Consider the following 16,513-nt stretch of genomic DNA (forward strand, 5'->3'; position numbering starts at 1 on the left):
TTGCAATCAAGTGCTTGTGGCCTAGACTCGACTTAGACATAAGCATTGAAATGAATGGATACAAGGGTGTAAGTGTATAATGGCATTGAATCGATCTAGTCTACATGTACTACTACCTAGGTATTACTACCCGCCAAGGTTTATCCTGGAATGACCGTGTTTGGAGGGGTTGCAAGAGAGATTCAATGACTGCCTGTGTGGCGGTAAGGAGCTCGAGTGGAAAGATATACACCGCATGTATCGGGGCAAAAAGTTAGATTTATGTACCTATGTAACGTCAATATTTACTATCAAAAATATATATGGCATTAGAAGCCTAAATAGTAACTGATAATTAAATAAACAGCCATTTCAAAATTTCTAGAAAAATAAACATTGGAAGTGTGCAGCTGCCCTGACCTATTGGCGGTTTTCGTTTTCTGGTTCTCTCCGAGTGTATGACGTAGATCGGAGAAACAAGAATCAAGGCCATGCCAATCACCAAACCAATCAGTCTCTTAGATTTAGTCAAAGGAACTGGAGATATTGGTACATTCAAAAGTCAATCTAGAAATGAATTCGTCTTCACGAATGAAGGAGATGAGAGGAGGACAACTTGGCAACAATTGAAAAAACCCATGCTTTTCTGTCCCGGTCAATAAAGATTTCGCTGTTCACGATCTAGATAAGACCATTCATCAGCTTCTATGAATAGTATTCCCTTGAGAAAGGATAAAGCATGTTTCCTTTGTAAGTACTAGTATATGTAACACCCTGCATAGTTCGTTGGTTTGTTTTTGTTTGGCGGAATGCTTACCTCAGGATGCACGTGACCACCCAAACAACGTTGTCTGAGGAACGGCTTGCTCTGTTTATCCTCCCACGCCTTCGACTACACCACGCGGCCAGCGATAGCCCTGCGAATTTGGGACGGCTTTTGTGTGGATTATTGCTGAAAGCACTGCTAGGCATTTCCTCCAGCTTGCTCTCTGGTCCCCGAATGGTCATCGTCGCTGTGTGTCGGTAAGAAAAACACGCCTGTGCAGGAACGGTCATCTCCCTGGTGACGGATCTCCTCCACTTTTTTTCCGATTCACCAACCGGACCCAGAATGCCTGCTGAACTAGGTGAGAAAGCTTGAGCACACTCCACTTGATCAATCTGGTCGTCCATGCTCATAGAACATGATAGTACGCGCCCCGTCGCAAGGCAGCGTGGTCTCGCAGACAACCCAACACATGGGCCCTCAAAGTCGCCCAGGGACGGCGGACCCCTTACGATCTCGGTCGGAGACACTTTCGCGTGGTGGCCGTCGGGCTCGATCTCGAGGCTCAACTGCTAGCATCCACTCGAGCACCACACAGCAAACTCAAGACCAACACATCGATGCATTCCCTCAATTCATGCCTCCTCAGGTCGGCAATGGCATGTTCGCCAACAATCCAGAAGACATGATCATGCGTTTCGGTCATCAGTTCGGTCATCAATCCCATGGTGCACCCTTAAGTCAGGACTTGCGAGACGCCCACGCAGTCATGTCTCGACCGGAAGATTTCCCCCCACATGCTATGCACGGTCACACACTCTCCCACCACTCGTTGCCCTCCGAAATGGCTCACAATGGGGTCCCTGGTGTCCCGGTGCCTCAATACCAGGCAATTTATGACAGTGGAATCGAAAATCACCTGCCAGAGCAAGCCATCGAAGATCCTGATGTCTCAGAACAAGGTGGGAAAAAGAAGAGAGGATCTAGCTCCACGCTGGCGAATGACAATGAGCTTCGTAAATTGCTTCGTCAATACGAAGGTTGGTCGTTGAAGCAAATGGCGGCCGAGGTCATGAAGCACGAAGGTGCTGGCGGTAAAGCAGAGAAGGTGAAGCAGGTCTTCGCCATGATCTGGTAAGCAATCTGAATTTTTTTTTGCCAGGCGTTTGGCTGACTGAGTGGTCAATAGGTTGCGAGAAAACTGCAGGAAGAGTTCAGGTTCTGTAAGACGGGACCGTGTGTATTGCTGCTATGCAGAGAACTGTGGGACAGAACGTGTGTCGGTATTGAACCCGGCGTCGTTTGGAAAGTTGGTGCGCATCATCTTCCCGAATGTTCAGACTCGACGTCTTGGAGTTCGTGGCGAGTCCAAGTACCATTACGTCGATTTGTCGGTCATTGAGGAGAAGCAACAAAAGCCTGCACCAGTGAGCACACACGTTGCGCCAAGTCAACGGGGTCCATCCGTAGCCCCAGAGAGACCCGCAAGTGCCATGCGTTCACGAAGGTACGACAAACCTGACACGTCTACGCTTAATTCCATTACTGACACGTCCTTTAGTATCAGTATCCCCCAGCCCACCGCTGACTCCGCCGTCTTCCCTTCCCCAACTGCAGCCTTTGCCCCCAGATACCCTGCCAACTCTGTGGCAAATTGTGGTTGTCCATCTGATACGCCCACCATGTCTGGCCACGACACCACCGTTACCCCCGAAAATGTCGCTCAACATGCTGGCCGGATGATTCACCAGATGTTGCAGTTCCCAACCGATGAAGCACCGGTTGATAATGACACCCTCATTCTTCCCGATATACGTGGTCATTTGCCTGCCAACACCGATCTGAAGGTGGCAGATGCGCTCGCGGCCCTGTACAGAACTCACTGCATCTCCGTCATCGACAGCTTCCGGTTCTGTAAAGAACGCAACCTTCTGAAATACTTCTCTGCGTTCCACGGAACTTTGACCGTGCCTGTTCAAAGGCTTTTGACCCATCCCAACCTCGCCCCATGGATCAAGGAATGCGACTGGTTGATGTATCAGAAAATGATTCCTTTCGTCGCACCTCTCACTACACAGGTTGTGCCTAAGCCTGTTTTAGACGCATTTCGCTCCATTTCCCAACGACTGTGTGGCCATATTGCGGAAACCTTCAAGTCACAACCAACTCATGTGTCTATCGCTCGCCTGATCCCTGCCCATATCTTCTGCAACCTCCTCAGGCACATGCTTGATGTCAACCAGGCAGCAAATGCTGCTGCTGCTTGGCTCTGCCACCCTGAAAACCGCAACCAAATGTGGGCTGATTTCAAGTCCCTTGTGGACCCACAGGAAATGATCACGAAAGCAAACATCCCCGCCTGCGCTGCACGCGCTACTGAACAAATCCTCAAACACGACGTTCGGGCCCTTCTAACTCCAATAAATGACGTTGACCCAATGAACTCTCTGCCTTTCTATCGCAAACCAGACACCCCTCAAGACATTGCAGCTCACCCATTCCCCGCCGAAAGCGCTCCTGGTGATGAGTACAATTTCCCGGACAAGTGGATCCAGTTTATTCTGAACGTTCCAGCTGTTTTCGCCGGCCATCGCTCTCAGTGCGTCATCGAAAAGGTGGACGCCATGTGGGAAAACATTCTGCATCGTTTGACTCTGGGTGGTGCTGCTAGTTTCAGTGCCTGGTGGATGACCAAGGTGTTCTTCCACGAGATGATGCTTTGGCAGGCAGAGAAGGGTGGTTTTATGCAGAGCAATCCGGCTACCCTGCAAAGTGTTACTGTGGCCCCCGAACCTATGGGGATGGGGAACTTTCAGCTGAAGCACCCCCTTGGGTCCAATCGCAACTCTTTTGATGGATCCCACTCTGGGACCCCGGGTGTCCATGGCCGCAGCCGCGATGCTCATGTGGACCACAAACATACCCCAAGTGAAAAAGAGCTAGCACTTGCGGACTCAGGCTTCCAAGCTCCCAACAACGATGACAGCGCGATTGACCTGGAGGATGACCCTTTGTTGATTGCTGTGGGTAAATATGGTGACATGATGGCTTCAGACCCAGCAGATGCCGAAGGCGATGTGGTCGTTATCTAAGTTTTGCTTTCTGCATGCATTGTGAGGTTTGTCTTTGAGGTTTGGAGTTGAGATATCCCGGTGTACCTATTTCCTTTGTTTTTTTCTTTTGTTATTTTATGAAGGCTTTCCTTTGTCACGGCGGAACGGCGTTTTGACTGTTCTGCATGAAGAGACGAGACACGAGATGGACCCCAAGTTTTGCTTGCGAGACTGTCAGGGTGTCCGAGGTCCATACGAGCATTTAATCGGCGTGGGAAATCCTCAGCTTAATTTTGCTTTTGCATTCTTCCTCTTGTCTACTTTTTGGCCTGCTCTTTCCTAATAAGGCTGTACATACGCTCCTACACGCTTGGATCGTGTTCAACGGAGAGAAAATGACAACTGAGGCATGACGATACTTGAACTATGTCCTACAAGTAGTTACATGTAGTTACATGGTAAACGGTACATTAAAGCTTTACCTAATCGGGCTATCAAAGCCGCGGTGGAGCTCGGAGATCTTATTACGCGTAATCAATCTCCGAGGTCGAGGCAATACTTTCTGCTGTTGACAATCAAGATCATTCCTCATTGCATCCTGCAGAAGACTACGAGATGCGATTTCCTCCAAACTGGGCTGGGACACTGTCCCTTTTGACATGTCTCTCCCCAACTCTTGCATATGAAGATGACCTGGAAAATGCCAACCACATCTTCAACGCCATTCAGTCCACCATGAGACATCATGGTTCAGAAATTAACTACAACGGCATGTCATTCTACCGCGCCACCGTGCCAAAAGGCACCAAATTCTACCACGGAACAGGCCTCAAAGACCCAATCCAAGGAATGGAGTGGCTCGCTTTCAAGCCCGAGCACTCCCTAGGCTTCGCCCACCGCAGCGGCAACAAGTTCTTCGCAAAGAAAGATCTACAGCAACCTCTTGACGAGTTTACAGCCTCGGATCAGGATGGAAACGGGTACCTGCATACCTACGCGGCCGCCAGGGATTTACGCTTGCTGTACGTCGATGGTATGTCGGCTGGTCCTGGTGATGGGAAGGAATCTCAGGATCGCATCCTGTACAACAACACCATCACTGGGGATCAGCCAGTCGGAGGTCCTAAGATTGGAGGACCACCCCAGGAGCAACAGAGGGCGATTGAGGCTTGTCGGATGGCGAAGGAGGACTGGGATGATAGGATAGATGGGATTGTTCGCACGGAGGGTGATTTTGAGATCATTCTGTGTAACTTTGACCGTGATCTTGATGTCGTGCATATTACTCAGACAAAGCCTCAGGAATATTCGGGTCATCCAGGCCCCGGTGGGCCTGGGGGTGGGAAAGGGAGAAAAGGCCATGGTCCCGGTCCGGGTGGCAGAGGACCTCGATCCGGGATTAAATATTGGTCACTGGCTGCACGCTTCGATGAACGTCTTGGAAAGAAAGTTCAAGTTGACTTGGATGACTTCGTTTCGGCTTATACATACGGCCTGGATCTCTTTCCCGGCGACGGCTCCGTTCCGACAGTGAGCCATATCCCAGTTGAAGACCTCCAACCGATCAGGAAAGATGTCTTCAAGATGCTTAATACCTGGAATACATCTATCGATGCATTCGACTGGCAGGCCGTCGCGGATGCGATTGTATTTCTGTATTCTGACGAGCTGAAGACTCTGGCCACCGGGAATTTTACGTCAGCGAAAGAGATGCGTGATCGAATTGAAGGTCTCATGGAGCCATTCGTTGATTACCGGGACTTTTATAATGGCGAGGTCATTATACACCGCTGTGCAGCGGAGTGGATTCCTCATTCGGCTCCTGTTGGTTCATTGGGTGGCAATGCTGTGCGATCTGTTGCCCGGTCTGTCTGCTCTACTCTGGTCTCAGTATTGATGGATGAACAAGATCTTGAAACCTCGGTGAAAATATTTAAAGATCTGGTCTCCTACCTACAGTGGACAACATGGGCAGAGGATGAGTGATTCCTAGATACATCCTCATACCTAATCTAGATCACCCTGCCACCTCAGCTAGGCAAAAATCATGGTTTAGCCTCACTGTTCTCGGTAATTCTATTTTATATGGTACTAAACTTACTAATCCCATCACTTGGGTTTTCTCACGGCTTGACTTTTGATAAGTGGTAAGTGGGAGGTACATGCAGAAGATATTTGTGGGGTAGAGGTATCCTCGGGGATAAAGTTGAAGGTGGAAAAAGCCCCAAAGGTAAACAGGGAGGGGGGAAAGTAACATTGAGAATAAGGTGGAAGGTGGTTGAAGCCTCGAGCGTAAATGGGGCGGGGGGGGGGGCGGTGTTGGAAATAATCCCATTGAAGAGAAATGGGGAGGTGAAAAGCAAAGGAAACGTGAATAGCATCATGAAAGAACCACAAAACCAAGCATTTAGAGAATATGAACGGCCTCACCAAAACGCTAAGAAAGTACCAATATAAGGAAGAGTAAGTTGAAAAAGGTATCCCCCTCCCTCTTGTCCCAGTGGCAAGAGCACCGCTGATGATCACTGTTTGGATCAGAGAAATCTCCCAAATTAGCTGTAAAGCGTATGCGCGTCCGAAAGACAGCGTTGGTTCGATCCTGAGCATCCCAATCAAGTTAGGGATAACATGGCTAAGCAGAGACGGATTATAAAAGGGGGGACACCTTTTTTATATCAGTCAAATGGAGAGATCATCGGGGTCTAGAAGTTAGACTGATATTCTTATTTAAGAGTAAACCTTTTATATGTATTACTCTCTGTCCTTCTTGTCTAGCAGAACTGAAGCTATCCATAATGAATCTCTGTGTAGTGTGTTGTGGTGACGGATGACACACATAAGAAGCAGGGTTTGGAGGCCTGAAACGGCAACAAATTGTCGTTCGGCACAGGAAATCGAGTTTTTTCCTAATCAACCAAGAAAATCTGCCACATATTATCATTTCTTGATGGAATGATGTAGAAAATTTCCAGAAAGTACGATCTCTATTGTCCGGGGTGGAATTTGCAACAGGCCCCCGAGACCTTCACGGTTTCGTAACATTCCATTTAGCGTCGATAAGTTACTCACTGGATTTATTGAATATATCGGCTGTGGAGGAAGGAAGGTGGCTTATAGTGGAGCACTTATAGGCTTTGAAAGCAGATACTCATCTTGAATAAACTCAGTCAGCCCCAGTTGAAAAAGCTTCCATTTGTGCAGGGAAACAGAAGGGGTTGGTCTACTTCAGCTATAAGCTATAGATAGCCACGAGTTGCAATGTCTCCTGATCATCCAAGCTCTGCCTGATTATAATAACCGTGGAAACTCCATTTGCTTGAATATTAAATACAATTGACAGTAAAGTACTACACAGCAATTTCCTTGGACCAACGACCAATGGTAAACTGAGAGTTACACATGTTGGTCAGTTCCCAGCTCTCTGCAGCCAGCACAGCAGGTGTGTTCTCATCCTCAGGATCACCAGCCGCACCCGCCACAAACATCGCCGACATGAAGTGATCATCCGTAGCATGCGCATCTCTAAATCGAGGATGCTTCATAAGCCGGGTCATGGCCGCGCGAAGCTGCGGCCCCGATGTCTTGGTGATGACATCCTCCACTGACTGTCGGAACTCCATTGCCCAATCCTCTGGCGGCGTCTCCATGGCGAAGTTATCCCGGAACCGAAGCATGGGCGCCCAGCGATTGCGGTACAGATTGTGAACTGCACCTCCCGTTCCGATGATGAGATAATTCTCCTTGCGTAGGGGTCGTAGTGTTGCGCCAATCTTCATGTGGAAATGGGGATCGTACCGGGCGTTCATCGAGATCAGCGTTGTTGGTGGACAGCCAGCAGGAAACATGCGGATGAGAATGAGATAGACGTCGTGGATCCAGTCGAAAGTTGGGTTACCGCCGACATTGTATCCTTCCTTGGCGAGCATCTTGATGCATCGATCGGTTGTCTCCAGGTCTGGGTTGAGTTTGTAGTTGACATACTTCTCAGGCTTGACATAGGCGACTGGACTTTTGTCGGGGTTTGGATTGGTTGCTAGTTCGATTTTGTCGCCGTAACAGTCCCAATGCGCGCCCTATCGAGTGTTATTATTATATTATCGATGGCTGGTTGGGAAAATTTACCATGATCACAACTCCCTTGATTCCCTGTGCCAATGCTTCATCTCCGCATTTTTTCCAATAGTCAGCACTTTCGGACTCTTCTCCCAGCATCATGGTGGAGCCATGGGAGAAGAAATGTACTGGTGTGAGGCCTAATCATTGTTAGTGAAGTCCAAACACAACTAAGGACAGAACCTACCCATATTGAAATTTATTTCAAACTTTGAAAGTCTTCAAGAAACCCCAAGGACCCTATTCCAATATATCGTATCTCACCGGAATACAATATTGGCCCCAATCCCGCGGTCGGAAAGGGTTCCCCACATCCCGATCAAGTTATGCGGGGATAAAGGGATTAAGGGGTTGCGTAATCCCCCCAACCTCACATGAACTTTATGCCCATTTTGAGTTAACTGAGGGGCAAAAGACAGGGATTGGGCTTGCCCAGCCGGTACTCAGACGAATCATTCGTTGTCCTTTACGAGCAAAAATCTGGGGAATCCATAAAGTGCGGAGTTGAACCCTATGGCGGTCTTAGGAAAGAAAAACATTGGTAGACAAGTTAATGGAGCGGGGGATGAGAAAGATCGGCAATTTGACTGGCGAGCTTGATGAAGCTATGTGGCAACGGGGTAAACGGTCCCATGATTCCGCTAACTACCGAGTTCCCCAGATTTCAACTCACCAACTTCCCCTCTTCTTCATTTGAAAATAAAACTGCAAATGCCTGGGGATAAAGATGTTCCATGACTCTCCAACCACTGAGCAGTTGAACACCGCCCAATCTCCTACCAAATCCAAAGATGGAGGCTATTTTCAATGTGGCTTCTGTAAACGCCACTATAATCGAGCGGATCATTTAATCCGTCATGTTCGATCACACACGCGGGAGAAGCCGTACATCTGCGATGTCTGTGATAAGGGATTCGCCCGTCCGTAAGTGCTCCTAGTTGGATTGACGACGCGTCACTGATCATCATGCAGAGATCTGCTGAAACGCCACGCAGCGGGACATGCGCACGATAGGGATCGCAAACGTAAAAGAAGCTCCTCCGTTGCAAAGCAAAGTCGAGTATCACAAGCATGCAAAGCGTGTGCCTCTTCGAAGCTGAAATGCGACGAAGAAAAACCATGTAAACGATGTCGCGAAAGGAATCTGCATTGTGATTGGCAGGATGTCGGGCAGGACTCATCACCTGAACCGTCGCAGCAAAATGATGAACAAGAGACTGGGATGTCTAATCTGCCGGTCGATTTGACTGCCACTGTGAATTTTTCGCCTATGCCAACCCCAATGGATGATTTCCTACCCAATGCTGTCCTCAAGACACCCCAGGGACCTGCGCCCGATGTGGTACTCGACCCGGCACTTAACCAGGGACCGTCGCCAGGCACTACAGTGAATACACAGCCTCAAATCGAATATGGTGGTATGTAGGGCCCACCCCAAACGTCGAGGACGAGCTGACAGGAGTAGTCTCCCCAACGGACCAAGAAAGTGGTATTTTCAGCGTGGACGGCACATTCTTCCCCAATTTCTTCCCAGACTCATTCATATCCTCGCTCGGCCGATATAATGACCCCTTTGACCCCTCAAGTCTAATCCCTGAGTTCACTCCTTACGGGGTGCTGGAGAATCCGGCTCTTGACTTCAGCTTGACCGATGGCGACTTTGGTCTAATAGACATGTATAATGCTGGAAGTGTAATGCCGAGGTATGAAAACGAACAACAGGACCGTTTTGATGCCGACAGTGGCATTGGCATCGGAGCGGCAGCCTACCACCGGTCTTCGCTATCGGCATGGAAACCGCTCCAAGAAGATCGTGCATTTATTGATCATGAAAACCTATCTGTTCCCCAAGTTATTGATAGCCCTGAAGTTGCTGCCGACCGACAAATATTAAGCGAGCGACTGTCATCGAGCAGTCGAGACCAGATTTTCGGCCTGGTTCTTGAAATCAGTCGCGAGGCCAACCTGAATCGAATCATGAAGTCTTTTCCCAGCACAGAATTGTTGGATGGATTGATTCAGCAATTTTTCGAAAATCAAAGCCACAACGTGGTATCGTTCATTCACGCGCCGACATTTCGCCCAAGTGGTGAACATGCGAGTATCCTTGCGGCGCTGGCTGCTGCAGGAGCAGTACGCTCACCAGTTCCTACGATTCGGAAACTTGGCTATGCTTTGTTGGAAATTGTGCGGATGTATATGCCTACGAAGGTTCGCTTCCTACCCTTGAACTTAACTTGACTTGACACGACGCTGACAGCACTAGTATGAAAAAGATAATCTCGCCACACGGGACCTACGAACATCACAGACCTACGCCTTGAATATCGATATCGGAATTTGGAGCGGGAATAGACGAAAGACAGAAATTGCAGAGAGTTTTTCTCAACCGCTGATCACCATGCTCCGTCGAGGGTTGAGATATCGTCGGTCGGTATATTCGCCCGTTATTCCTTTCCCAGAGGACACGGATGATGTGCTGGAGCGCAAATGGCACGAGTGGATCGAACAAGAGTCTTTCAAAAGGTAAGCGCGACTCAATCCTTCTTTGATTACTACTAATGCTGTCTAGACTTGTATACCACGTCTTCCTCCACGATGCGCAAACTGCAGTCACCCTCAACGTCAATCCACTGATATCCTATGCTGATTTGGAACTCCCTTTACCAGCAGCTCGGTCATTATGGGAAGCCAAATCAGCCGCCGAATGGAGACAGCTGTATCCTGCTGGTCCTGAACGTGTGCCATCATTGGCAGAGCTTCTCCGCGACATGTCGCAGCTATCAGCGTTCCAAGATCGCATCGATACCCAATTCAGCGCCATGGTTCTTCTCCATGGTCTCTCTGCCCTGATCAATGAATACCACCGACTAAAATTTATTTCAACCAGCAATTCCAAGCACTGGCATGCCCTAGTGACCAACTCCCGTCAACAAGAACTCGACCAGGCCCTCCAACACTTTCGCATGGTATGCTCAGAGCTACGCGTCCCGTGCCGACCTGAGATTATCTTAGTCTGCGAAGTGGTTTCAATGCTGCTTCACATGTCCCTAGAAGAGCTCCAACTCTTCGCAGGCAAAGAAGACAAGCAAGAGGCCCGACGGGTATACCAATCTGCCCTAGAATGGATAGCCAGCACCGACTCTCGAAGAGCAATCTGGCACGCCGGACAAACCATCCGTGCCTCTCGCCAAATGCCCCCCGGGTCACTAACTGGATTCTTCGCTATCGGAGTCTTCTACGCTAGTCTAGCATTCTGGTCTTATGGTGTGGTGTCTAGGGCCAAAAACACCCGACTCCTAGGAAACCCGGTCTCCCCACTCCCTAGTCAAGGACCGACGGTCTTCCTAGATGGAGAGGAAGTCGCGGACGTAACTAAGTTCGTTACGATGGGCTGTGGTCTTCCGGCGTTACAGGGACCTGGCGAAATAGTCTTATTGTCAGACTTTGGGTCTGTCATGAATGTTGGACAGAGAGCACTGAGAGCGGATATCTCTGAGAGCACACCGCCATTGGTGCAGAGTTTGGCTCAGTTGATGGGTGACCTGGGACATTGTGTTCCTGGTGTTTAGCGTATGGCATATGAATCCATGTATAATACGAGCTTTAACGTGATACCCAATGATTGTGATTTAGTCACGCTATTCAATAATGCAAAACTGTAGAACCAACAGCACATTGTAATTCAACGCAAAGCTGCTGATGTTTCGTTAGAGACTCGATGGGGCATCATTCTGAGTCGTCAACCCTGATTTTCATTCTTGCAGGGCATTATGCTCATAAAGTAATTCTTTATAAGTGGAATATTATGTGCATGATCAGCATTACACTCACATGAAAATGCGGGGAAAGGATCACAACATACGGACAAGCGTATTGAAGACATACGCTACGATGTCATTAATTTTTGAATTCGAATTGTCTAGCAAAGAAAGCATTTGATCAAGTAAAAACCTCCTTAAATTGTGCTTTGCACGGCGATTGCCAAAGTCAACGGGACTGGAAGTTGCCAGGTTGAGTTTCTTCCATATCCTTCTCTCAGCTCTTCCTGATAAAAATTCTTCCGCCGGACAACTCTCCGACCAGAAATCCACAGATCGGATACAATCAAGTTCGTGAAGCAATTCGGATCGCAGAACAATGGACTCCCCCACATACCGAGGAGTGGTCTCCACGCTCATCCCGAATTTGCGGGGTTCGAATTGTTCGGAATCGGCACCGAGGCCGATCGAGAGCTTCAGGCGCGTCACAAGACGCGAGATTTATTATAAGTGAAAGGTCGCAGGAATTAATTTTGGAATATCAATATCAATATCAAAATCAAAATCAAACAACTTCACCATGGCCCTCAAGCTCAAACAACGAAATGTGTCTAGCAGTGCGTCCGCACCTACTGTGGACACGACTGCGATCGTGCGCGGAGTCATTGATGATATCCGTGCAACCGGTGATAAGGCTGTGAGAAGCTATTCGGAGAAGTTCGACAAGTGGAGTCCTGCAAGCTTCAAGCTTTCGCAAGAAGATATTCAGTCTATCATCTCGACTGTGCCGCAGCAGATTATCGACGATATCAAGCAAGTTCAAGAGAATGTGCGGACTTTCGCCCTGGCGCAGAGAGCTTGCATTAAGGATTTCGAGATGGAGATTCGACCTGGCGTGCACCTTGGTCACAAGAATGTCCCCATCAATTCAATTGGCGCGTGAGTATCGTCACCCTGATCTAAGAAGTACTATACTAACCTGCACAGGTACATCCCCGGTGGTCGCTATCCTCTCCTCGCCTCGGCCCATATGACGATCCTCACTGCCAAATGCGCTGGTGTTCCCCATGTCACTGCCTGCACACCCCCGATCGCCGGAAAGATCCCCGCGAACACAATCGCCGCGATGTACTTCGCAGGTGCGGATGACATCTATGTCCTGGGTGGTGTGCAAGCCGTCGCATCGATGGCCATCGGAACCGAGACGATGAAGAAGGTGGATTTCATTGCTGGACCAGGCAACGCATTTGTCGCCGAGGCCAAGCGCCAGCTCTTCGGCGAAGAGATCGGCATCGATCTTCCCGCCGGACCAACCGAGATCCTGATCGTCGCCGACGAACATGCAGATCCATTCATCCTCGCCACAGATCTTCTCTCCCAAGCCGAGCACGGCCCCGACTCCCCAGCTGTCCTGATCACCAACTCCAAGACCGTCGGCGAGAAGACCATCTCCGAAGTTGACCGTCTGTTGAAGGTCCTTCCCACCGCCGACATCGCAGGAGTCTCCTGGGACCGTCTCGGAGAGGTTATCCTGGTCGAGGACCTAGATGCAGCATACAAGCTTGCAGACGAGTACGCATACGAACACGTGCAGATCCTCACACAGAACCCGCGCGAAGCTCTAACCAAGATGTCCAACTACGGAGCCTTGTTCTTGGGCGAGAAGACCTGCGTCTCCTACGGTGATAAGTGTATTGGAACTAACCACGTTCTCCCAACTCGTGGTGCAGCCAGGTATACTGGCGGTCTGTGGGTGGGTAAGTACCTCAAGACAGTGACCTATCAAGAAGTCACATCGGAGCAGGAGAGTGGCGAGCTTGGTCGTCTCTGTGGTCGATCTGCACGTGCGGAGAACTTTGAGGGCCATGCCCGTTCGGGTGATGCTCGCGCGCATCAATACTTGGGAGACAAATTTGATTGGATCTAGTGTACCATGCATGTATTAAGCGAAAATATTCGATGCCCAATTTCAAAGTACCGATAAGAACATCTATGTACTGTTTGTGTATATTTTTGTTTACGACTTAGATTTCCTTTGCCGCTTTTTGCCCCTGGGTAGTTAATCTGACCACTTTTGGTTATCCAATATTAGGCTAATTCAATGTAGTTCTGTAGCCCTGGGCTGAAAGGATCGCAGTGGACACCAAAATCCAGTGTCCAGGCGATAGGACTCTCACAACTCCCTTTTCTTTATCTGCCTTCTTTATTTTCCTGATTAACGTAATGAGGAGACTTGACATCGAGGAGCTCTGAGATATCAGTACAGTAGTATTTGAAATCAGATTTACCCCTACACTCTTAGACATTCATTTCCGAACCCTAGTTCAAAACACGTTAGTCTCTTTTTATCTATTCCCCACTAATCCTTTTTAGGCTGTATTGCATTCCCTGGTAACAAACTGGAAGACGCGCGCGGCCGCACGCTGTAAGCCCTGAAACGACGTGGCACTAGTGGTCTTTGATTTGAAGGACGTGGTAGTATTAACATCAGGGATGAAAGTTAAAGAGGCTGAGTCAGATAAGTAAAGCTTAAGCTGCAAGTGTTTTGGCTTCTAATGCACGTAATTTTTCCATTTCAACGATGAGGTCGGGTTCCACCGAGTTTGGGGGTATTCAATGTCAATGCATTGCGGCCCACATTTCATAAGCAAACACGCTGTACAGACGAATGGCAAACCAATAATAATAAAACATTATGACAGTGCGTAGCAAGAGCATTCATGCAACCAGCGTGCGTGACCAACAAATAAGCTGTAAGTAAACTCATGAACGCTAGGGTTAGGGGGTCAGCTGATAGGGTTGTGAGTGAAAGAAGCCACTAAATCACAATATAAACCGCTAACACTAAACCACGATGATGAATGCTTGAGCAGCAATCAGAAGTGGGCGTAGAAGGGGATATAGCGAATCAGAGGATAGAAGTGGGCCAAGGTATCGAATGAGGATCCAGAATCTGGCTAACAATCAATAGATTTCTGAGAACAGGGGTTTGTCCGCGGGCGGACAACGGGTGGCAGACCAATTTAAAGAAGGCTTTAAAAAATTGCGTAGCAAAAGCATGCAAGCAATGAATGAGAGTGTACAACGAATAAGCAGCAAATATGAAGCACAGACACTAGGGTTAAGGAGTCGGCTGTTAGGGTTATGGAGGAAAGAGCCAGTAGACCAGGACAAAAACGCCAACACTAACCTAAGATGATGAATCCTTGAAAAGCAATAAGAAGAGGGCGTGGAATGAGAGGGAACGGAAAAGTAGCGAATCAGAGGAGGACAGTGGACGGGACTAGCGAATGAGAAGCCATAAGTTGGCTACAACAACCAAAAACAATGAAGTTTTTGGAGAACAGGGGTATCCCCGCGGGCGGAGAATCCCTTTCTCTCACTTCGTTCGTTTCAGGGCATGCAAAGAGACCAAACAAAGCGGGCAATCCTAACGATTCATCAAGAATTCCCCCCAATTCTGCTCCCTTACGCTTGATCTTCCCGTCACGCGCAGCCTTCGCTTACACACGTTTGACATCCAATAGAAGGCTACATTTGCTTTTATAAAGAACATACCCTGGTAGGCAAAGATTTATTCCCATGGCCTCTGTTATGTACTGCAATTTCATTCGCTGCCGTGATCGCGGTCAACTGGCCTGAGGCTTGAATGTCAGAAAATCAATGGACCTTTCCGTGCCATTGTTCATCTTCGCCGCTACAATATGCCACATATTTGAGGCTCCTGGCTGGGACCTATTGGACCGTCTAAGATTCCCACGCGTCAAAAGATGAATCAAAGCTAGATGGAACTTGCCCCTCTCTGCTGAATCGGCTCAATATAGAGCTAGGGCAAGAACTTCGACAACTTGTCGGCACAAAATGCTTGAGAATGAGGCCACAGCTCTCAAGCCACTCGACAAAAATCTAAATTTGGCCAAAGTTTCGGAAGAAAAGCCTGCTGTTTAAAAAGGTCCCGTGCGGATAAAGCCCACTTGCAACCAGAATCCTACTTAGACAGCTCAACACATGAACATGGCGTTAGCTTTGTTTGGCTGGCTTGTCTTCGAAGCAAACCAACCCCGTCACCTGGCAATTTTTTTTTTATAAAAAAAAGAGAGAAAAGAACAGAAAAGAAAATGGCTCGAGAAATGTGAGTCGTCAATTTCCGAGTTCACCAAGCGTCGGCAAGATGCAGGACAAGTCCCAAAGAGATACCATTTTTAATTACTCCTTGATTATTTTTTTTTTTTTTGACGAGATGCAAACACCTTCACTGACTTGATTTCCGACAAATTCGAGAATGATCACGCCCTCGGATCCTCATCATGGACAACATGCACGTCCGGGTTTACTCCGGGTGGAGATGGGGTTCTTCTCTATGCTAAGCTCTTTGGGATTTCCGTCTCGGGGATATCGCGGCCCACCTGACACTGCGAATTTTGACATTTGAGAGTTCTTGACAGGCTGGCCCGCATTCACAACTGCTCGAAAAGTGCCACATTCGGCCATGATCCCTGTCAATAAAGTTTGGTGGAGCACCTATTTCGAAGATATTGTTTTGTCATACTCATACGCACTAACCATTGGGTTAGATCTGTATACAAACCCAAAATAACACAACTCATTAAAAGTCAGCCGCCACTGCGGATCATGATTGGGCAGCGTAAGATGAGGTGACAGCCGACAACACAACCCGATACTAAGCTTTGCCATGCTTTGCGGGACATCATGCGTGGAATAAACAACAAAAAGAGTAATAAATAGAGGGTATCGGCTGCAGTAGTGTGGGGAATTCTTTTGATTTTCCCTCTGCAGGGTTACAGGGGAACAGATGGGTCATTACACGTTCAATCCCATAA

The 16,513-nt window shown here is 48.4% G+C and overlaps 5 protein-coding genes across 5 annotated transcripts; 4 read left to right on the plus strand and 1 right to left on the minus strand.

The window, feature by feature from the left end:
• Positions 1–1,163: 1,163 nt before the first annotated feature.
• On the plus strand, positions 1,164–3,837 carry N7520_004865 (RFX family transcription factor; the record flags this gene model as incomplete). Its single annotated transcript, XM_057138799.1, has 3 exons — positions 1,164–1,879; positions 1,935–2,252; positions 2,307–3,837. 3 exons carry the CDS (start codon positions 1,164–1,166, stop codon positions 3,835–3,837), a joined length of 2,565 nt encoding a protein of 854 aa, XP_056997006.1.
• Positions 3,838–4,413: 576 nt separating this feature from the next.
• N7520_004866 (uncharacterized protein) lies at positions 4,414–5,784 on the plus strand (the record flags this gene model as incomplete). The annotated part of the gene is made up of 1 exon (XM_057138800.1): positions 4,414–5,784. One exon carries the CDS (start codon positions 4,414–4,416, stop codon positions 5,782–5,784), a length of 1,371 nt encoding a protein of 456 aa, XP_056997007.1.
• Positions 5,785–7,145: 1,361 nt separating this feature from the next.
• On the minus strand, positions 7,146–8,102 carry N7520_004867 (DODA-type extradiol aromatic ring-opening family dioxygenase; the record flags this gene model as incomplete). The annotated part of the gene is made up of 3 exons (XM_057138801.1): positions 7,146–7,871; positions 7,921–8,051; positions 8,099–8,102. 3 exons carry the CDS (start codon positions 8,100–8,102, stop codon positions 7,146–7,148), a joined length of 861 nt encoding a protein of 286 aa, XP_056997008.1.
• A 536-nt stretch (positions 8,103–8,638) lies between these two features.
• On the plus strand, positions 8,639–11,483 carry N7520_004868 (putative C6 and C2H2 transcription factor RegA-like; the record flags this gene model as incomplete). The annotated part of the gene is made up of 5 exons (XM_057138802.1): positions 8,639–8,835; positions 8,884–9,329; positions 9,377–10,122; positions 10,178–10,437; positions 10,484–11,483. The coding sequence occupies 5 exons, from the start codon at positions 8,639–8,641 to the stop codon at positions 11,481–11,483; spliced, it is 2,649 nt and encodes an 882-aa protein (XP_056997009.1).
• Positions 11,484–12,252: 769 nt separating this feature from the next.
• On the plus strand, positions 12,253–13,599 carry N7520_004869 (histidinol dehydrogenase family protein; the record flags this gene model as incomplete). Its single annotated transcript, XM_057138803.1, has 2 exons — positions 12,253–12,611; positions 12,660–13,599. 2 exons carry the CDS (start codon positions 12,253–12,255, stop codon positions 13,597–13,599), a joined length of 1,299 nt encoding a protein of 432 aa, XP_056997010.1.
• Positions 13,600–16,513: the final 2,914 nt, after the last annotated feature.

Source organism: Penicillium odoratum, assembly GCF_028828045.1.
Source record: "Penicillium odoratum strain IBT 22623 chromosome Unknown utg000004l_segment0_segment0, whole genome shotgun sequence".
NCBI classification, from domain to species: domain Eukaryota; kingdom Fungi; phylum Ascomycota; class Eurotiomycetes; order Eurotiales; family Aspergillaceae; genus Penicillium; species Penicillium odoratum.